The 22,370-nt window shown below is 44.2% G+C and overlaps 1 protein-coding gene and 1 long non-coding RNA gene across 8 annotated transcripts in view; one reads left to right on the top strand and one right to left on the bottom strand.

Moving 5' to 3' along the window:
• GRK3 (G protein-coupled receptor kinase 3) overlaps positions 1-21,549 on the bottom strand; it is a 131,364-nt gene extending 109,815 nt beyond the window's left edge. For 4 of the 7 annotated variants that reach the window (XR_013366705.1, XM_077876108.1, XM_077876103.1 and 1 more), the window contains exon 1: positions 21,359-21,541. Coding sequence is in view for 4 of the 7 variants with exons in the window: in XM_077876108.1 (XP_077732234.1) it covers positions 21,359-21,471 (113 nt within the window). In the remaining 3 variants the exon portion in view is untranslated. Of the gene's footprint in view, positions 1-21,358 lie in introns of all 7 variants that reach the window. The other 3 variants (XR_013366704.1, XM_077876106.1, XM_077876104.1) reach the window with 3 other exon arrangements.
• On the top strand, positions 8,598-17,761 carry LOC144300067 (uncharacterized). Its single transcript, XR_013366710.1, has 3 exons — positions 8,598-8,686; positions 14,923-15,042; positions 16,044-17,761. It is a non-coding gene; the product is annotated as an uncharacterized LOC144300067 (long non-coding RNA).
• Positions 21,550-22,370: the final 821 nt, after the last annotated feature.

Here is a 22,370-nt window from a genome sequence, read left to right as displayed (position 1 = left end):
ACTTCTCCATTTATTTAGGTCTTCTCTAATTTCTCTCATTGCTATTCTGTAGCTCTTAGAAGTCTTAGCCTTTCCATGCAATTGCCTTCTCTGGTTTTGATATCAGGACAATATGATTCATAAAAGGAGATAGGAATAATTCCTTTCTCCTTTATTTTCTGAAGGAGCTGCTGCATGACAGTGTTAATTATTCCTTAAATGTTTGATAGAACTCATCAGTGAAGCCATGTGTGTAGAATTTTCTTTGTAAGAAGGTTCTGAAATTACACATTCCATTGCTTTCATAGAGGTAGTGCTACTTATATTTTCTGTTTCTTCTTGTATTAGCTTGAGTAACATGTGTCTTTTAAGTAATTTGTTCATTGCATCCAATCTGTCTAATGGAACTCAATTAATAATGATTCTGAGTAAGAGAAGCCAGATCAAAGAGAGAGACAGACAGAGGCAGAGAGAACACAGTGTTTGATTACAAAGAGGCAGGAGCAAACAATGCGGGGGGGTGGGTGGGGAATGATGTATATATGGTAAAAGTCTCTGTCCCAGTTCTTGGCACAGACCTCCTAAGACCCTTGGAATCTCTTAATGATAAAAGTATCCTATTCATCATAAACTCTTTTTAACCCTACTGGAGTTAACACTAATGGAGATGACCCTTAGTGGGCCCCTAGACAGCTTTGGGATGGAGCTAGTTGCCAGAGGAACCAACCATGTGACTGGAGAGTTAGAAACATTAGACCTACCTACCACTTGACATCAGGGAGACTAGAGGCTGGGTTCAGTTACCAATGACCATGATTTAATTAACCATGCCTACATAATGAAGCCTTTTTTTTAAGATTTTATTTATTTATTTATTTATGAGACACACACACCCACACAGAGAGAGAGAGAGAGAGAGAGGCAGAGAAAGAGGCAGAGGGAGAAGCAGGCTCCATGCAGGGAGCCTGACGGGATTCAATTCCAGGACTCCAGAATCATGCCCTGGGCCAAAGGCAGGCGCTTAACTGCTGAGCCACACAGGGATCCCCCCATAATGAAGCTTTGATAAAAACTATAGGACAATGAGGTCTGGAGAGCTTCTAGGTGGGTAAGCCCAGGCAGGCACAGGGAAAGTGGTGCTCCTGGGAAGCTTTGTGCTCCAGTCCTTCCCACAAGACCCTGCCCTATGGAACAGCTCCTTTGAACTTCCTGACTTGTACCCTTGTACCCTTCCTGACTTGTACCCTTGTTTCTCCCTTGTACCCTTTACAGTAAAATGAACCATAAGCATAGCACCTTCTTGAATTCTGTGACTCATTCCAGTAAAATATTAGACATAAGGGGAGGATCGTGGGAACGCTTAAACTCATAGTCAGCCAGGTATAATGCAGGTGGGCCCCCATTTGCAGCTGGCATCTGAAGTGGGACAGTCTTGTGGGACTGAGTCCTTAACGTGGAATCTGTGTGGTTAGCATTGAAGGGAATCAAATTTCAGGACACCCAGTTGGTGTCAGAGAATTGAGAATTGCCGGAAGGTGACATAATATATATGTTTGTTACCTCAATTTTGGTAATGGCTTCACAGGTGTAGACAGAACTGGCCAGCCTGGACATATGAAATATGTAGTTTGTTTTACATTAATTATACCTCAAAAAAGCTGTTGTTTTTTAAAATTATTCCACAAGATCAGCAAAATCTTGAGTGTTTAGCAAAAAAATTTCAAGAGGGAAAAATGATAGATGGGGAACCTATAGTTCAAAGAAAAACAACTTAAGGGATGCCTGGGTGGCTCAGCGGTTGAGCATCTGCCTTTGGCTCAGGGCGTGATCCTGGAGTCCCGGGATCGAGTCCCGTGTCGGGGTCCCTGCATGGAGCCTGCTTCTCCTCCCTCTTCCTGTCTCTGCCTCTCTCTGTGTCTCCCATGAATAAATAAATAAAATCTTAAAAAAAAAAAAAAAAGAAAGAAAAAGAAAAACAACTTAAAAGAAATAGCAGGTATAATGGATGGACCTTATTTAAAACTCAATTCAAGTAAAGGTCCAATGGATGGACCTTATTTAAAACTCAATTCAAGAAAATCTTATAAAAAATTGGAGAAATGTGGGCAGCCCAGGTGGCTCAGCGGTTTAGTGCCACCTTCAGCCCAGGGCCTGATCCTGGAGACCTGGGATCGAGTCCCATGTCGGGCTCCCTGCATGGAGCCTGTTTCTCCCTCTGCCTGTGTCTCTGCCTCTCTCTCTCTCTCTCTCTATGTCTCTCATAAATAAATAAAAATCTTAAAAAAAAAAAAGTACCTCTTCTTAAAAAAATTGGAGAAATGTGAATACAGACTGAATATCTGATGTTAAGGAAGTATTACCTTTTTAGCAATGGTAATGTATTATGTTATGTTTTTATATTTTAAAAGAATTCTTATCTTTTAGTGATACATATGGAAATTTTACAGATGAAATGGTATATTATGTCTACATCTGCTTCAAAATAACCTAAATGAAATTAAGGAGGTATGAATGAAATAAGATTGGCTGTGTGCTGATAACACATAAAGCTGAGTAATGGCTACATCAATTTCATTATACTATACTCTCTGTATGTGGTTACAATTTTCATTTAAAAAAGTCTTTTTAAAAAATCAAATTCAGGCCTCCGGACTCCTGAACCATTTCTTTATATATCTCCTCATCAAAATAAGGCATATATACTATATATAATCCTCTATATATTGATTGGAGGCCTAATGAATTTTTTTTTTAAATTTCATACCAAATGGTTAGAAATATATCAACCTTACCTGTCATGACCCTTTGGGGTCCTGAGATATATATACAAGGTAAGTATAATAAATTATTATATCATAATTTAAAATGTTTTTCTGGGGCACATGGGTAGCTCAGTGGTTGAGCTCAGGGTGTGATCCTGTAGTCCTGGGATTGAGTCCCACATCAGGCTCCCTGCAAGGATCCTGCTTCTCCCTCTGCCTATGTCTCTGCATCTCCCTGTGTCTCCCATGAATAAATAAATAAAATCTTTTAAAATAGTAATAATAGGGGATCCGTGGGTGGCTCAGAGGTTTAGCGCCTGCCTTCCGCCCAGGGCGTGATCCTGGAGTCGCAAGATCAAGTCCCGCGTCGGGCTCCCTGCATGGAGCCTGCTTCTCCCTCTGCCTGTGTCTCTGCCTCTGTCTCTCTCTCTGTCTTCATGAATAAATTTTTTAAAATCCTAAAAAATAATAATAAAATAATTTTTTTTCTGCTACTAAAGTTCTTAAATACCTGCTCTCTACTGGCCAACAACTAGGTAGGCTAAGTTATACCCGAACATCTTACTAGCACAGAAACTACAATATTTACGAGCTACTTAGCCAACTCCCATTATTAAAAGCCTCTATATTCTCTATGAGGTTTAATTCTGTTTATTCCAATGTCCAAAACAAAATGCACTTAAACAAATATCTCTAATAATATATGAAGTATCACCTAAAGAAAAATGAGGATACATGAAGTATTTGTGAAGATAAAGCAAGATGATAAGAGACTGTTTTGTAAGAAACATGACACAAATGAGCGGTTACCATTACTGACCACCAAGAAACCCAAAAGATTTTTTTAAAGATGAGATGACTAAGCACTCATACAAAGATTCAATTCCCCCAAAAGGAAATTGCTTTCTTTTATATGTAGTTACTATATATTTTCCACTAACTGCTCATTAAACACCCAAAATAGAGCTACATTATCCAAAGTCACAATAAAAATTCTACCACTAGATTTAAAACCACTGAATTCTGATAGAATAGACGCTGATAGACTCTGAAGAGGTCTGTAAAAGTATCTGGTACGGTTTAATGTCAACTCTTCTCAAGGTTCCTCAGTTCACCAGATCTTTGGCAGGGAAGTCTTGCATATAATTTGCATAACATTAAACATTGCAGCATGAGGCAATCTACATTTAGACAATCACAACCCAATTAAGCTAAATGTGAATTTAAGTTCCTTTGTGTTTTTTTCTACAATATTTTGACAATCCATATCAGCTTTTTAATGCCTTTTTCTTTGCAATATATTACCTGCTATTAAAGTAACACTAAGGGACGCCTGGGTGGCTCAGCGGTTGAGCATCTGCCTTCGGCTCAGGGCGTGATCCTGGAGTTCCGGGATTGAGTCCTACAACAGGCTCCATGCATGGAGCCTGCTTCTCCCTCTGCCTGTGTCTCTGCCTCTCTCTCTGTGTGTCTCTCATGAATAAATAAATTTTTTAAAACCCTTAAAAAATAAAAAATAGAGTGACACTAAACATAATTTCACTGGTCAGGAAAAAACCCATCATGTTAACAAACGTAATCCCTGAACAGATAAAATTGGAAGGATGAACGCCCTTATGGGGTTATCAGCTTACCTAATCAAAGTTACTAAAACATCATGATTTAAACTATCCTTTCAAATTATGAAAGGATATGAAAGGATCAATTACAATGATCATGTTGAAATCCATTCACTTTCACTTTTCAGAATACGTCTGAAGCAGCAACAACACACAAGCAGCTTCACTCTACAGCTAAGCATCAGAAGAGGGAGAGACAGAGGCCAGGTGATTCTGTAACAGGGTCTGGAGCATCCTCCTGGTTTCCAAGAGCAATTTTCCACGCAATTATCTCAGTTACAAGATTCCAAGGGCCTCTAATTTTGCCCAACGTCTGACCTCCCAAGCATGTTACAGGGAGCATTTCCAAAGGGGCCCCAACCTACCTCATCAACCACCTCTTGCCACTGTCTTTCTCACAGAGCAGCCATGCTCGATTTTTTCACCAATGATTTTGTAAATGCCATTCCTTCTAATGCCTCTTTTTATATGAAAACCTCCTCCTTATCCTCCAAGATCCAAGTTGGGGTCACTGACATTGTGATGTCCTCCCCGACTCTTGCAAAGGTACATCACTTGGTTTCCGCTGCATATCGTGTGGCACTGCTATATCACTCTCCCCCCCCCACCCCCACCCCCCCCCCCGGGGACTGTAAATGTCTCAGTATCTCCATCCTCTTGGAGAGGAAAAGGCAATGCATTCATTTGATCATGAAATCAGGGATGACCGAGGAGTAAACAGGAAGCCCCAATCCAATGTAGCAAATAAGCTTCAACAAGAGCTGCAGAGCCCAGTTCAACTGAAGTATAGACCCTGAGGGGCCACTAGCAAAGACAAAATGAGAGAGAAAGCAATGGGACCACCAGAGAAGAATCCTGTAAGTCATGTTGGCCCATACCAAATAACTGAACCAAATGGACAGAGGAGAGCAGCGATTAAAACACACACACGCGCGCACACACACACACACACACACAAATGCCAGACCCCAAACAGCTTCCAGTTTTAGACTTATTTATTTTTCTAATTATGTGAAAAGCATACCTGCATTACCACCCTTGAAATTTCATGGCTTTTTTTTAAAGCAAACACTTCCTTTCCAATGACTGACAAATGACATTCTGTTTCTACCACTGGTAAAAATGCTGAGTCACTGGACACAAGTTGCAGTACTTCCTCGTCCCCCAAAAACCACCCAGACCTACCATCCCCCCCTTCCCTGAGACAACGTGAACCAGTCTGGGACCTCAGGGTACAAGCACTATCTGGTCTGGGCAAACAGATTCACAAACTAAAATATGCTCCACAGAAGATGAGCCAATGTAATTTTTCTGGACTTGTCTTTCAGTTTGGTGTATGTTTTCCAGAGAGAGAGAGAGAGAGAGAGAGAGAGAGAGAGGTAGAGACACAGGGAGAGGGAGAAGCAGGCTCCATGCAGGGAGCCCGATGTGGGACTCGTTCCAGGGTCTCCAGGATCAGGCCCTGGGCTGAAGGTAGATGCTCAACCGCTGAGCCACCCAGGCGCCCCTGTTTTCCATTGTCTTATGAGAACTCAGCATGATCATCTCATATCCACTGATCTTCTCCTTTAGAGATTCCAGGTTTGAGGGTTGCTTACAAGAACCTTTATACTCCAGAGTTATAAAAATATATTTTCTTGTATCTTTAATATTTTTATGATTAGCTCATTGAATACTCTGGAATTTACTTTTTGTACAACGTGTAGGGATTATAACTTTGATAGCCAGTGATCACACACCACTCTTTCTCCACCGGACTCAAAATGTCACCATTATCCATGAACCAAATTCACATGAATATGTGTGCATGTGTGTATACATAAACATATGTGCGCGAGCCTATGCCTGCACCAAAACCATAGTCGGAGTAGATTCCCCATTGTTTCATTTTTTTCAAAATGGGACTGGTTATTTTTGCCCATTCTTCTCTTCTAGATGAAGGGGAATCAGCTTTCAAGTTCCTTAAAAGTCTCGTTTGGATTTTGATTAAGATTGCCTTGGATTTAGAGATTCTTTTGAAGAGAACTGGTATTTTCCCACATTGCAGCTTCCTATCAAGAAATTACCTTGTAGCTCTCCATTTATCCAGGTTATCTTGTTTTTTATAAAGCTTTGTTTTTCTCCATACTGGGCTTGTCAATAATTATGGTAGTTAGTGAGGTCTGGTTTAGAGCCACACATTAGAAAACACTTATTTTAAAATAATTATTTTGAAATGTTTTGACAAATTAATATTCAAATAATTTAAATATAGAAAGCATTAAAGTCATTTTAGTAAGAGAGACTTCACATCGCAGTTTCATTAGGTGCTGGAAGGATGTTTACAGGGGAGGTCATCGTAAATAGCAAAGGTTATTATTTTTTTTCCTGCTAAATTTAAATATCGGGGCTATGATTTAAATGATGGTCATGAAGTTTAGTGAAGTCTTCTGTACTCAGGTGGAGGAGGTAAGTGGATATAGTTTCCTAAACTTTCATTTCTTACTATGTTTTCTCTCTTAGAAATCCTACTGCTGGTTCTCCCCCCACCTCGCCCTTCATCGTTCCTCAGGTCAACAGGTTGTAAATCTGTCCACACCACTTGGATTAGTCAGGACTCTGGTTGCAAGGGAATTGACTTAAAACTCTACCCACATCTTTGCAATTGGTGTCAAAGAGTCTCTTTCTGAGTCACCTACTGTGTTCCAAAAAGCACATCATCCTCCCCAACCCCAAGCCTAAGTTGTTAGAGGTGCAGTACATCTTGCACCTGTGTGCACACTACCACAGTTTTTATCCTAAGTCACCAACGCTCTTGCTCATGACATGGGGTCAGCCGAAGTTTCCAGCAGCCCTGCAAGCATAGAGGCAATCTTTGGGCCTAGCCAGCTAATTTGTTGTTTTAAAAAATCATTATAAAAATATTCAAACGTGCAAAAGAGTATAGGAGAGTGAGCCCCCATAACTGTCCTCCAACACCTCCCCTAATGGCTATCAAGGTTTTTAGCCTGCTACTTTTATCCTCACCCTGACTTTCCCCTCAGTTTTTAAAGTAGTTTCAAGCTTGAATCTCCGATTGCATGTCATTCTACCCTTATGACAGTTTGTATTTCTAAAAATCAGGGAGAGTTTCCTTACATAAACACAATCTATTATTACTCCCCAACCTTGCCCTCCACCCCGCGGAAATAACTCCTATAGATCTACTACCCAGTTTCCATTCAAATTTCCATGATTCTTTCAGAGGTGTCTTTTGAGCCAGGATCTAATCTAATCTCATCAAGATCACACCTTCATTGGACTGTTCTGTCTCTTCAATCTGTTTGAATCTAGAGCATCCCCCTCTCTCCACCACCCACTTTTTATCGTCACACCAAGTGACTTGCTGAGGACACCAAGATAGCGGTCTGGAGGAGGGCTCCCATTCTGGATTTATCTGTTTGCTTCCTCCTAAGGCCGATCTGTTCCTCTAGCTCCATTTTTCCTGCAGGCTCAAAGTTTACCTCTAGAGACAGGATTATATCTGAGTCCAATGTCTGGAGGTAAGAATGGTCTTGGTATTTCATATTTGCCTCACCTAGAAAGGTAGTTATTTCCTCTCAGTGATGTGAAAATTACTTAGAAAACAGAGTTGGTGATAGTCTGATTTCTCCCTTTCAAATTCCCCATGACATTTCAATTAGTGGCTTCATACTCTGATACTCTGATGACCTTTGCTTACATCAACACTTTTATTAAGAGCTGCTAAATGGTGTATCTTCTAACTACATGATTCCTGCCACCTGCTGCAATTTTTCTGTAAGGGAATCCCATCAAGTAGGACTTTCTTATGACCTTCAGATGTAGCTTTTACAGGAAAAGTGAAAAAAAAAAAAGTGCTAAATTCTTTACCTTTTTGATTGCCACTTTTCAGGGACAGAGTTGGTACCATATTTCCACTACCAGTGGTGATCAATAAGGTATTCTGTTTTCATCTGTGTTGTTTGGGGGGTCTCTCTTTCAGATATCAGGGATACATTAGCTTCCTCCTGCTGCTCTAACAAAGTATCTCAAATTTGGGGACTTCAAACAACAGAAATATATTATCTCACAGATCTGCAGGTCAGAAGTCTGGAATGGGTCTTCCTAGGCTAAGATCAAAGTGCCAGCACAGCTTTGTTCCTATGGAAGGCTCTAGGGGAGCATTCATCTCTTTATTTTTGCAGGCTTCTAGAAGCCACCCACATTCTTTGGTCCATAACCTCATTCTACTGTCAAAGCCAGTAAATGGCAGATACTCCTTCTCACTTAACCTCACTCTGACTCTGACTCGCCTCCCTTACTTGCAATGGTTCTGGGCACAGCCAGGTAACTCAGGGTAATAATCTCAGGATAATAATCTCTTTATCTTAAAGTCTGCACGTCAGCGGCCTGAACTACATCTGCATCTTTAATACTTTCTTGCCGTGTAACGTTCACATACTCACAGGTTCTGGGGACTAGGTCATGGATATTGAGGGGAGGGCTGTTTTTCTGCCCACCACAAGGGTATGAATCTATTCAGAGTATTTTAATCAACTGCAGCCATGTTCTTTTGATAGTCACATTGTCCCGCCTTTGGCCAGTGAGGACCCTTATTCCAGCCTCTGCACTTGTTAGATCTGGTGCCACCCCAAGTCTTGGATGGCTCCTTTTCCTGATACAACATATATCAGACATTCCAGGCTTCTCTTGCCCAGCCCCTGCCCATACCCAGGTGTGTTTGTGTAGGGTACCCACTGCGACAAGACAGCAGTTGTCTCTCAGGCTTTTCCATGGCTGGAGCTGAGACGTACGTATATGTCATAAGACACCCTCCAAAGAAACAATTCATGAATATAAAATTACTTTCTAATTTGAACTTAACCTTACAGAGTTTTTACTTAGGTCTTGTCTTGTACTCCTGTATCTCTTCATTTACATTTAAAATCTTGGTTCTTGTTACCTGGCTATATTTATATAGTCTATATGAAATGATTTTAAATTAACAATAACATTAACACTTCTGAATGCAACCCTATTTATCCTTAAAACATACAGGATAATTTGGCATCATCCTGCAAAACTGAAAATGCCCCTCTCTTATTTCTAGAGGTCTATCCTACAGGCCCAAACATACCCAGGTCAGAATGTTCACTGCCATGGTGCTTGTGATTAAGAACACAGGGTTAGGTAAACAACAGTTTTATGATACATCATGCAGCAATTCCAAAGACTGAGAAGCCTCTCCATGTCACCAACGAGACAAGCTGAACATGTCTCAGAAGGTATAGAGGGCAAGTTGTAAAGGGACTCACTATTGTGTTCCTGACAAACACAACTCCATCCCAGGTGGGGGCCAATAACCTTTCTATGTGAAGGTTAAATGTGCAACCTGCTTCGTTCATTTCCTATCACCATTTAGAAGGTACTGCTAACAAGGTTAACAAGAAAAACCCCTTCTGTATCTAGAGTAAAGTGACAAATAGGTTCAAACCACGGATACCCATGCACCTGCTGGTGGGCAGAAAGAAAAAGGATTTTACTTTTTGTTTTTTAAGATAAAGGTATATGTGGAATTACAAAAAGATGTCTGGGGTCAGAAAACATGAAGAACTTTTGACATGTAGCTTTTCTCAATTTATAACACTGCCATCATAAATGATAACTAATTCCATTACTGAACATGAAATTTATGACATCTTATCTTTTAAGGAATTACTCATATATTTATTATTAAATCAACATCTCCAATGAAATTATATGTGAGCTACTGGATGGATTACCTTATCAGATAACCCTTACTGGGTGAAGACAATTCATTTTCAAATTGTGTTGGTAATATCTGAAATCGACACTATTCTTCTACCCAAATCTAAGACCTTTCTTTTCTTAGATGATTCATGTGGCAAAAGATAGTCTGTAGGTGTCTATTAAAATGCAGAGTTTTGAACTTTGCTATTAATGTGATATTGAGCAATTAGTTTCTCTCTGAACCTGAGTTTCTTCCTTCTATAGGAGATGATGAGTACTGTAGAGTCATTTCCAAGAATCTGAAAATAAGGAAGAAAGCTGGCCCTTGGAAAGTAAAGAATTTTACATCAATATGTAACACAAAGGGCAGAGAAATGCCAAAGTCTCCAGGGCTGGCTGGCACTGGCTGGGGCTTCAGTAACTGTATTGTCAGATCCAGAGGAGGTCTGCCCCACAGTGAGAACAGGAAACAGGGTAATATGGAAGGGCAGGTCATCCCAAAAGCCATCAGTGCCAGGGAATTCAAGTACTTCACACCTAGCATAAAACCACTCCATGGAGAAATGACTTAGTCCAGCTACCAAAACTGATGAGCCTAAGGCTAACCCTTCTGACATATCCGACCATGAGCTCATGACTGCTGCGCTACTCTCGGAGGGCCACTACACTTCCAGGAGGGAAACCCCCAAGAGAAAATGCTCTAGTCACGCAGCCTTTGGGCAGCTGGGCTCCTAGGAGATTAGTGCTAAGTGTAAAGTAGTAAATTTGATATTCTAGGTAGTTTGACTTTTCAGATAAATCTACTAGGTGAATAGTGCATTCTGGGGAGTGGGGGCCTCTAGCTTCATCAGATTCTCAAAAGGGTCTTTAACTATATAAGAACCACTATGCAAGAGGAGAAATATGGGTCAGGCAGACTTGGCTGATTGACATGAATTTTACCATAAGAGACAGATGTGCTCAATACAGCAATAAAATCTAGTTTCTGGGTCTGAATGGCTGAGGGCCACCCCAGACACCACATGTCTAAGGAAACAGCCAGTTTTCCTCCAAGTAGACAAAATAGACCTTTCAATACAGTGGACAAGTCTGGAACATTTTTCTTTTTTAAATTTCTACCTACTACGGAGGATAACTGTAAAAACTAAAGAGAATATATACATGTAAAATTATAAAGCACTGCATACAAGTATCAGTAAGGTTTCTTTTTTTACCCTCAATCCAACTCTATCACATAAATACAAAATAAGTAATCTGATGTCACTCATATACACATGCAGATCTAAATGTTAAGTACAAGTGGATCTCCACTGTGATTTCAGTACTGACCCAAGTCATGCCCCAGTTCTGGAGAGAGCTTCCAAAGAGGAGAAGAAGGTTGGAATTAATGAGGCACTTCCAACGAGTGTTGCTATTTCCATCTATTCCACCATCACAGATCCTACCCCCTAGATCCCTAGATGGTCAGAAAATAATCATAAACCACAATGCTTGACCTAAAACTCTAATCTCACGTGAAGGAATTTCCACCATCTACTTCATTAAATTTTCCAGCACAAAATGGTCAGGAAAAAAAATAAACTTTTCTTATATCATAACCTGATTTTCTTTTTAATAATTTGAACACCCATTCCCCATTAAGCAGGGCACTTTTTAAAAGACTGAAACACAGAGACACTGACTAGTTTTCCTTATGGAATAAAGAACTAAGCAAATGACTGAAGCCTAAGACAACTCTGACCCCAAAAACTGTCACACTTCTTTGAGGAGAGGGGGGAAGGTCATGAACCTAAGTATCCCCTCTCATTCATGACTTAGAAACTGCTAATAATGTGCAGAAAAAACCTTCTCTTTCTAGGCCAATTCTAGTTGGGACATTTTACATAAATAGTAAGCTCTCCTCTGCTGCTGGTGGCAACCAAAGAGAAGGAAACAGGTCCTAAATGGAGCACAGAAGACTGCACAAAAGCTTTATACTCTATACTTAATGTTGTAATAACAAAAGACACAGCATAATTAAGATGTCATTATAAGAAAAGTAGTAGTAAACATAGTAAAGAAAAGAATGACCAATTAAAGCTGAGTATTAAAAGCCCTTGACCTTGCCTGTTAGGGTTAGTTCTGTTTCTAAATGGAGTACAGACATCACACTTACCACCACCTCCCAACCAAATAGCAAAAGTCTCATATTCTTAAAAGAAGATACATCTGAAATGTCATCTCAGCTTTAGATATCCACAATGCAAAATGAAAGCCTGCAGTACTCAACAGCTGTGTAAATGCCTTCCCATGTAACCTCTAGTTCATTTTTAACTTAAGCCCTTATCAAACGCAACGCAGATAGAGAACATTTAGAGTAACCTGAAAATATAACCAGAGTGATCTTTCTAGACAGATGATAAAGGACAATGGACTGACTTAATGACACAAAGCACAAATACTAAGAGTGTGTCCTTCAGTCAAGTGTCACTGCCGAACATGAAAACACTTGCTGCCTTCCCCAGCAAATTCCTAATGGAATTATAGGTGTAAGTTTTTGAATATATGAAACATAAGGCCTCAAATCCTCAGAAAAAGACTTTTTCAGCATAATTAAAGCTCATTCTCTTCCTAAAACATTTTAGCCTCTACTTATCTAAGAAGTAAAAAGGGCCTGGATTTTCTTAGCCCTCGGCCAGTGGCAGTCACTGTCATAATTTACATGTAACACAACCTGGCTTCCACATCCTGACTAATGGAAATGTTAATCCCCTAATCAACCTCATGTAATGAATTTTAAATCATTGGAGGAACCAAATATCTTCTCCCCATAATGGAACTTTAGAGGAACTCAAACATACACATGAAATAAGATTTTTCACTAGTTTTGCCATCACTGAATTAATTATAGGTATCTTTTTAGTCTTTGTAAATTTTAATATTCTTATTTAGCCAGGAAATGTTCAGACTGATGAGCACAGATTATACAGAGCACATGCAGACTTTAGCTGGATTTGGGAAGTGACTAAAGGAACTGGGGGACAGCTTCCAGTGAAAGCCACTGCAGGATAGGGGAGCTGTCTTTAGATATTGGAAAACCTGTCATTTTTACAGGGGATTAAATTTGTTCTGCACAACCACAAGGAACAGCAAAAGATCAGTGCATAGAATGAATTGTAAGAGAGCTTTCCAACACCACAGAGTTTCCAAAGATGCTCCTCAAAGATGACCCTGCCTAGACGTCAGACAAGGAAGTCACCCATCCAATGCATGACTAAATTGGATGCCCTCCAAGATCTTTCCAAACATGAGATACTACAATGTTATGTTATTAATATGCAATCTGTTAATGTCTAAGGAATACTGAAATGAATCACCTTATGCTCAGTACACTGGAGCCAGCTGCTTGTAGGCTATGCTTTTTGGTTCATTTTACCGAAGCAAAGACCTCCAAAGGATGAGCTAACTCTCCTAATTGCTTAGTTATCTATATTTAAGAGCAGCATGCTTGTGGACTCTATGTACTAAAGCCAACATAGCCCCAAGCCTGATGGATAGATGATGGATGGAAGGAAGGAAGGAAGAAGGACGGATGTGACAAAAGAATGGATGGAAGAATAGAAGGACAGGTGGATGGAATATAGGAAGGAAGAATGGATGGAAGGATGGATGGGTGGATGGAAGGATGGATGGAAGAATGGAAGGATGGATGGAAGAATGGAAGGATAGATGGATGGAAGGATAGATGGATAAAACAAAGGAAGAGTGGATGGAAGGAAGGATGGATGAAAGTATGGATGGGTAGGTGGGTAGATGGAAGAAGGAAGAAAAAGGGAGGGTAGAGGGGAAAAAAGGGGGAAAGGGAGAAAAAAAAGAAAAAGAACAGAGTAAGGCACCATGTGTACAAGGTTCTGGATACCCAGTACCACCAAAAAGCTAGAGGAAAAAAACTGAGAAGAAATCTGGAAATTCACTTATTTATATGTCTAAGGGCCAACATTTGCTCTTTGCTGCCTGAGCCAACAAACCAGCTTTTCAGAAGTCCTGTCTCCCAAGCCTGCTTTCCCAGAGCACATGGCACAAGGGGCTCCATGCAATGCTGCTTTATATCTGCTACTATTTTGTACTTAGGGTATCACGTTTTGTGCTCCATATAATCCCTAGAGCAACCACCTACAGTATAATAAAAAATATATATCACCTTTTAATACTTCATCCAATCCTTTTCTGAGTTATCACTGTTTGAAATTAATGTTCTCTCATTTAAAAATATATTCTAAGGATAGAAAATGCTCACAAAAGACAGATGATTTCCTGATCAGAAATTAATAGATATCATATTGTATAGAGAGGGAAAACTAAATATAGTGAATGTAAGTGTCTTACCAAGGGCCAGGGGCAAGTTGCCAGTGAAATCTCCCCAAATGAGAACCAGAGCTCCTAGTTCCAGATCTAGAACTTTACCATAGTATGGCAGGTAGTAGAGAGAATCCAGAGATGAAACAGGTGATCTTCCTCAAGTTTACTAAGGATGAAGCTCTGGCCCAGGTACTTTCATATAATCACCTCTTCCTACCCCTGAAACCCTGGAAGAAGGAAATGGCAGCAAACGAGCACAGGTCCAAGGCTAGGTCCAGGCTGTCACAAAACACCCATCACAGAGCAAATGAACCGTAAAGAGATTTTCACTGTTCTCTCTGTAATGCCCTATCTAGACAGTACTACAATCTGCAGATGCCCCATGCTAAAGTTGAAGCACAGATGACCCAAAAGAAGACTTACAGAATTAGAAGAAATACTTACAGGATATGGGGAGCCAAGGTATTACTTCTCCCCCCTGCATTTTATTTTAGACCCACGGAAGAATCAAGAAAGGTCCAGCAGTCATAAGTGCTGATCAAAGACAAAAACCAAGAAGAACAACGATGTGAGCAACAGGAGGAACAGAAGCAGGTCCAGGGACACCCAGCCTGGTCAGCACGCAGGTTTCTAAACATACAAATGATTTCACGACAACAGAGTGAAAGTCGCCCAGTCCATGGTCTCCATTCCCCCACTGCCAACAACCAGAAAAGGACAAGAACAGACGAGACCACCCCACACACACAACCCATTTTCATCAAAATTTTCACCATTCTTCAAACACTCAGTTTATAAACAAAGGAGGACTGTTTGAACGAGAAAGTGATTTTTTTATTACAAAGAAAGCCAAAAATATTGTTTCACCCCTTGACCCTTTTCCCCAAAATGGAAATATCTGCGCAGCGGGGAGGGGCGGGAGGGAGAGGTGGAGGGAGACAGGGTCTGCTCTTTTCTCCATTAGTAACTCACGTAGAAGTCCTGTTTGGGGTGGAAAGAGTCAGGGTGGGGGTAAGCTGAGGCAGTCTAGTCAACAAATTTCTCAGCAGCAAGGTTGCACTTCTTGTGTGGAACACAACAGGCATTTAACCCTCAAGCTCCTCATGGGAAATAAGGAAGAAACTGCTTATTCACTTAGTCATAATTACAGCTATCCCGGGTCCCAGAGGAATAGTTGTTCTCCTTCAATCTCTGAGGATGGTCCTGACTTTTCAAACGCTGCACCAGCAGCTCATAGACACGGCCTGTAAAATATATTCTCCCCAAATGAGAAAGTATCACTGTGTCATCTGTTCCTTGCAAAAGAAGAGGTGATGTGGGGCAGGGCGGGGTGGGGGGCGGGTTCCTTATTCCTGTTGGCCCAACAGGCACAGCAAAGAAGAAAAAAGCCGGATTCTGGGAAACCAGGGTCAGACTATGCCTCAGCTGCTTTCGGCTGTCACCTGGGCAGAGTTCTTAACAGTCCCGGGAAGGCTGATGCTACTTACCAGGCAACGCTATCGTGCAGAACAAATGCACTCATCATGCAGAGTGCCCAGGAGAGTGTAAGCTCTCAATAAGTGGTAGCTGTTCTATTCCTAGTTCATGAAAGTAAAACTTCTCTTTCCCTTATCAGGGTTATGGGGACCCCAGGCATCCTGCTCTCCACTACTCTGCGTTTCCTACTCTGCTTTGCCACCCGCTGTCAGATAAAGACCTACACTTCCCTGCTTCAAGCCTTGACACCCTATCCAACAGTTCTAGTCTTGTCCAAAACAGATGTTTGCCAAAGCCAAATTCAGCATGCTGAAAAGCACTTTAAGACACTGCCTCTAAGAACACATTGCGTATAAAAACCGGGGCTGCCTGAACCTCAAAGAGATCTACTGGGCTCTCGATCCAAAACATTTCACAATCCTTGACTTTGGGCAGCTAGTTCTACGTCCAACATTGATTGCACTGGAACATCTATTTCTAAGAATTGACAACTACGCACAGCACTTGAATCTTCAAGTCACTGGCACAAATTGACTCTGAACCAAGAATGAAATAATAACCGAAAGGTCAGAACAAATTACATTTTGCATGTGTACCTTAGTGGAAAAGAGGTTGCCACCACTTTATACATAGAAATACTCCCTAGTGATAACAAAGACCAATTTTTTCCTGAAGGCTGTTCATTGTTTCCACATTGACTTTTCAGTTCAAAGTTGGGGAATGGGGGACACACAGGCATAGAATCCCCTACAACCAAAACAGAGAGGAATGGCTCACAGCTATCACCCACCACTCACGGATCAGAGTCAGGGAACTTACTGAAGAAACTCCAGTCCCAAAAAAGAAGAAAACTGAGCTACTTTTCAAGATCAATTCCATTTGATAGTTTTACAAATAGGAAGATGCAATATTATCACGTTACTGTATATACTCTGGGCTAGATAGCTCCTCAAAGGGAGTAACTAACAAATTATTATAAAACACTGAGCAAACATAATGAGTTATGATGATAGAATAGTAAAAGCCATCGAAATGCTACTTCCCATGGCCAAATAGAATATTCAAGAAATTGCATTTTAAAGTAAACACCTTTCTTGGATCAACTGTGTATTTCCCTCTAGACTACATGTGCCCCTTGCTGGACAGGGCCGTGGTCCGGTCCATCACGGTATCCCGATGACTGGCTTGGAGAAACGGCTCTACAACCACCTTCAGAAGTAATGTAAAAAAAAGTGTCACAGGTGTCCTTAAGGATACTCTAAATGCTCCAGGAAAGTTACAAAGAATCTGGCAGATGTTATTCTCAGAACTGCCTTTCATATTGTATGTATGAATACTTTGAAAGTACGGGCTTTGCAATCAATGATCTCAAACTGTCAATGTCCCCTAAATGGACATAGGTGCAGGGAAAGGGTCAAGTTCATGTTACTCAACCTCTTTCGACTCAGTGCAATTACAAGTCAACTGAATTTCAGTCTGTTTGGAAAAGGTTAAGCAGACTAATGAGCCTGAAGTAAAAATGTTCTCGATGATCCATGGCTTTAAGATGCTGGCCCTCTGAAGGCCTGAGCTTATGAATTAGACTCTATCTTCTCTAACGTGGAGTATGGCCATTCGCATGCACAACCGAATGCTCATGTTTCTACCCGGGCCTGCATTGTGAACCCGAGGGTCACGGTTCAGTATTCCCAACAGACCCCATTATCAGCTACATTAGCTCAACAAATGTTTCAGTAAACTGAAGCAGCTATGTAATCTGAACAAATAGTCAGCTATTACGGGATTTACACTCATTGGCTCGTTAATTAAATAATGTGTCAACATAACAAAATGGTTGCCTCTCGCTATCTCAGAGGAGCAAAATCTCCCCAGGGCAGAATGTTCCATCTTCTGAGATTCTCCTATAATAGGCAGGGGACAGCAGACCCAATGTTTCACTTAAATTAGCTAGAGATTATATAGTCCTGTTGCTTTTCTGGTTTAAAACTGCGTAAGAAGCAAAGCAATTTAAATAAGGAAGTGCACAGAACACTACAGTGATTTCAAATAATCGGGCTGGAAAGAAAAAGTCACTAGTGATGGGCCAATGGCAAGGGTTATGCTCCTGAATGAGATACTAAAAATACAAATCTAAACATCTTTTTCAAGAACACCAAAGACCGGTGATCACATGCTTCACTCCAAAATGCGGCTGAAATAGAAACTCTTGTCAGAAAACATTTGACCACTATCCTTTACCAACAGAGGCGAATCATACTACTCTTTCCAGCCACTATGAAAATTAACTTTCTTACCATATTGAGAAATCCCCCAACCACCCACCCCTACCCCAAAATCCAGCAGGCAGGCCAATACCTGCCATCCAGTTAGTGGTAGATAAAAATCTGCAAGATGTTTTACTTAATAATCTCAATGTAACAGAATCCTAACAGAAGAGCACAAGGAGTGGCTGTTACTCTGTAAATGGTCACATTACAACACTAAAGCCAAAGCCACCGAGATAAATACAAAACAAATTAGAACCCTTGGAGAAGGTTCCAATAGCCTAATTTAAGAGTCTATTTAAAATAAAATAGCAACAGAATAATTACTAAGAGCTGTTTCCTAAAATTACCCTCCTCTTGATATTTCTCAATTCTAAAATGTCAAGAGAAATATGTTCACCATCTTCCAGTTCTGCCTTAAAACAAAGCGTTACCAAAGAATACCACTGAAAAACAGAGGCATTCATACAAGGAAGTGAATACCCTAAACATATAAGTATGTTCTCAAGAGGGACACTAAAAAAGCAGAAGTCACATTAAGTTCAAAACACCAAAAAACAAAACAAAACAAAAAACCAGAAGTTCCTAATTTTAATATTATATATTCCTCCTGCAAAACTGCCTATGAGTTAAGATATGTCTATTTTATATAGAGAGACTCCATATATTTAGGACTCCCTGCTCTTTAGGAAGAGTAGAAAAAGCAAAAGAAAAAGGAATTAAGCACTGTATACCACATTTATAAAAGTGCAGTTTCTTAAAAATGAAATTCAGATTTGGTCTGGGGGTTCTTGTTTAATTTAACTTCCCTTTTGCCAGAAACTTTAAACAGCACTGATTTTCAATGAGATTCGGGTACATTAGACTCTGGAATAGGAGTGTTAATTTCATAATACTCCAAAAGGTCTGTACTCTTCTCTGACTTTCCCTGCTAGACATTCCTTATCAAAGAGCAAACCCTGCAAACCCAACAAGATGCACGGGCTAACAAAAAAGGGCAAGCAAGCCAAAAATACCTAGCACGTGTTCATTTACACAATTTGGCTTTTCACAACAAGTAAACTGAAAAGGGACTGATATTTTCTCTTATGGCTCATGCCCATGAACGGGCTTGTAAAAATTATCTGGTGATCACTTAGCATTAAAAGAAAGATTTTTTTTCTTATGTCAAGGTAACAATTTAAGCAATCTTGGGTGTATACGCCTTGAAACACGGATGCTTTCAATGGAGAACAGCTTTGATTTAGATTCTAATATTTTACAAAATTGCATGGTTTCAAATTCACCATAAAGAAGATGCCTCTATTTTATCATCAGTTCTACCACGAGCTATTTAGCACGTTTACTGTGCAACTCATGATGGTGTTACTTAGAAAAGAAGCTGGGGGGGGGGGGGGGGGGCGGGGCGGCGGGATCCAGCCCTAATCCTTTGATATACTATTTGAAACTCTATTAATCTGATGAATGATCTTCTCTGGGGTGGTGCTAATGACATGAACCACTGAAGTCTTTAACTAGTTCCATCAATAATAAGTCATTTTCGAGATAAGAGTACAACTGGGTATGGCCCTCACCAAACCCTTTGCCAATTCAATCGGGCCCTTCCTTGGTCATTTAAACAACGAATTCCTGTTTGGAATCAACCTATTCAATGTGCGTGTAAAAGGAAACCCACTTCAACCTTTTAACAAAGTACCACCAGGGGATCTGCAAGTTGAGGAAAGTCACTGGGGTGATACACTTAGCACCAAAAAGAAAACTGTGTGGGTCACCAGCCACTTATCATTGTGTGGGGGCACGAAAGAGGGAAGGAAAGGAGGATAGGAAGAGGAATAGACTGGACCCCAAAGGCAGCAAGCACTGAAAACTGCACTTTAAGTACCTGGGACAAAAAGGCAAGGAGCCGGCACTCCCCAGCTAAGGAGCCCCCGGGGTGCTGAGAAGAGGATGCAGTTGGCAACAGGGGCAGCAGAGAAGGAACGACCAGAATGCAGCACAAGGGAGCCACAGGCATGGGGCAGCAGGGACCCATAATGATGGGGCTGGAGGTGTGATGGAGATGGGGCAGCAGGGACAGGGATGGGGCTGAAGGGCAGGAATGGGGCAGGAGGGACCCATAAGGATGGCGCTGGAGGAACAGGGATGGGGCAGGAGGGACAGGGATGGGGCTGGAGGGCAGGCAGGCACGGGGCAGGAGAGAGTCACAAGGATGGGGCTGAGGGACAGGGATGGGGCTGGAGGGAGCCATAAGGATGGGGCTGGAGGGGCAAGGATGGGGCTGGAGGGGCAGGGATGGGGCTGGAGGGACAGGGATGGGGCAGGTGGGACAGGGATGGGGCTGGAGGGGCAGGGATGGGGCAGGTGGGACAGGGATGGGGCAGGAGGGACAGGGATGGGGCTGGAGGGACAGGGATGGGGCTGGAGGGACAGGGATGGGTCTGGAGGGACCCATAAGGATGGGGCTGGAGGGGCAGGGATGGGTCTGGAGGGACAGGGATGGGGCAGGAGGGGCAGGGATGGGGCTGGAGGGGCAGGGATGGGGCAGGAGGGACAGGGATGGGTCTGGAGGGACAGGGATGGGGCTGGAGGGACAGGAATGGGGCTGGAGGGACCCATAAGGATGGGGCTGGAGGGGCAGGGATGGGGCAGGAGGGACAGGGATGGGGCAGGAGGGACAGGGATGGGTCTGGAGGGACAGGGATGGGGCTGGAGGGGCAGGGATGGGGCAGGAGGGGCAGGGATGGGTCTGGAGGGACAGGGATGGGGCTGGAGGGGCAGGGATGGGGCAGGAGGGGCAGGGATGGGGCAGGAGGGCAGGCAGGCGCGGGGCAGGAGCGAGCCTCGGCAGAGCGGCGCTGGCGACCCCGAGGATGGCGCTCACCCCACACAGGGGAGGCACAGGAGGGAGAGGGCGACGGGGACGGGGCTGGTCCAGCCAACTCGCAGCCACATCCCGGCAGCCCGAGGCTCGGGCGCTCCCGCGCTCCGCGTGCGGCCACGGGCACTCTGGGGCGCTCTCCGCCGGGGTGCCCCCAACAGCCCTCGGAGACCCATTTCAGAGACGGGAACGGCGAGGCCGGGGCGGGGGGCCGCGGCCGAGGCCGAGCGCCGACCCTCCCGGACGCAGGGGGTCGCTGGCGGCCGCGGGGGGCGGCTGCGCGGGGGGCGGCGCGGGCCCGGCGGCCGGTACCTGGGCTCGGGCAGCACGATCTTCTTACTGGCGCGGGCGGCCGGGGTCGCCTTGCTCTTCTCCATCGCCATCAGGTAGCTGACATCGGCCAGCACGGCCTCCAGGTCCGCCATGTTGGCGAGCGGCGGCGGCGGCGGCGGCGGCGGCGGCTCCTCGGGACCCGGACGGGACGCGCTCCCGCCGCCGCCGCCCGCCGCGCCCCGACGTGGGGGGGCCGCCCCGGGGCAGCCCCCCCCGCGCGCGCCCGCGCCCCCGCGCGCGCCCCCGCGCCCCCCTCGGCGCCCCGCGCGCGCCGCAGCCTCGCGCCCGCCGGGGTCGCCGCGCGCCGCCCCGCCCCCCGCGCGCCCCCGCCCCGCGCACGCGCACGAGCACGCGCGCCCCCGCCCCCGCGCACGCGCCCCCGCCCCCGCCCCCGCCCCTCCCTCCGGGGGTCGGCGGGGAGCACGCCCCGAGGTCGGAGCCCCTGTGCGCGCGGGCGGAGCTGCCCCGCCGGCCCACCCCGGTCTCCTGACCGCGCGCCCGCGGGCACGGTCCCGCCCTCGCCGCGGGGCGGCCACGGGGGACTTCCTCCCCCCGTCCGGCCCGTCCTGCCCGTCCTGCCCCTCCCGCCCCTCCCGCCCCTCCCTCCTCCCCTGCACTTCCCGCCCCGAGCTCCCGCCGCGCTCCCCCCGCCCACCCCGCCGGGGGCCCCGCACCCCGACAGGGCCCGTCCGCATTCCCGCAGGCGGCCGGGGCGGCTCGGGCAGCGCACGGCCCACCTGTGCCGGGGGGCGCCGGGGCGGGCTTGGGGCGCTCGCCCCCGCACCCCGCACCCCGCAGCCCCGCTGGAGACTCGGCCCGCAGGCAGCTAAGCGCTGGCCGAAGTTGCTCGTCCCACCCAAGCCGGGCCAGGCTGCAGGGGAGGGGCAGACCCCCGGGGAGGAGCCGTTCGCCGGGCAGGTGGTCGCGCTCGCCGGCGCGCAGGTGGCAGGTGGGGGTTGGAGGCTAAAGTGCTCGCCGAGGACGAGAACGG

Source organism: Canis aureus, chromosome 27 (genome assembly GCF_053574225.1).
Source record: "Canis aureus isolate CA01 chromosome 27, VMU_Caureus_v.1.0, whole genome shotgun sequence".
NCBI lineage: Eukaryota > Metazoa > Chordata > Mammalia > Carnivora > Canidae > Canis > Canis aureus.
This window is presented reverse-complemented; position numbering and strand designations above follow the sequence as displayed.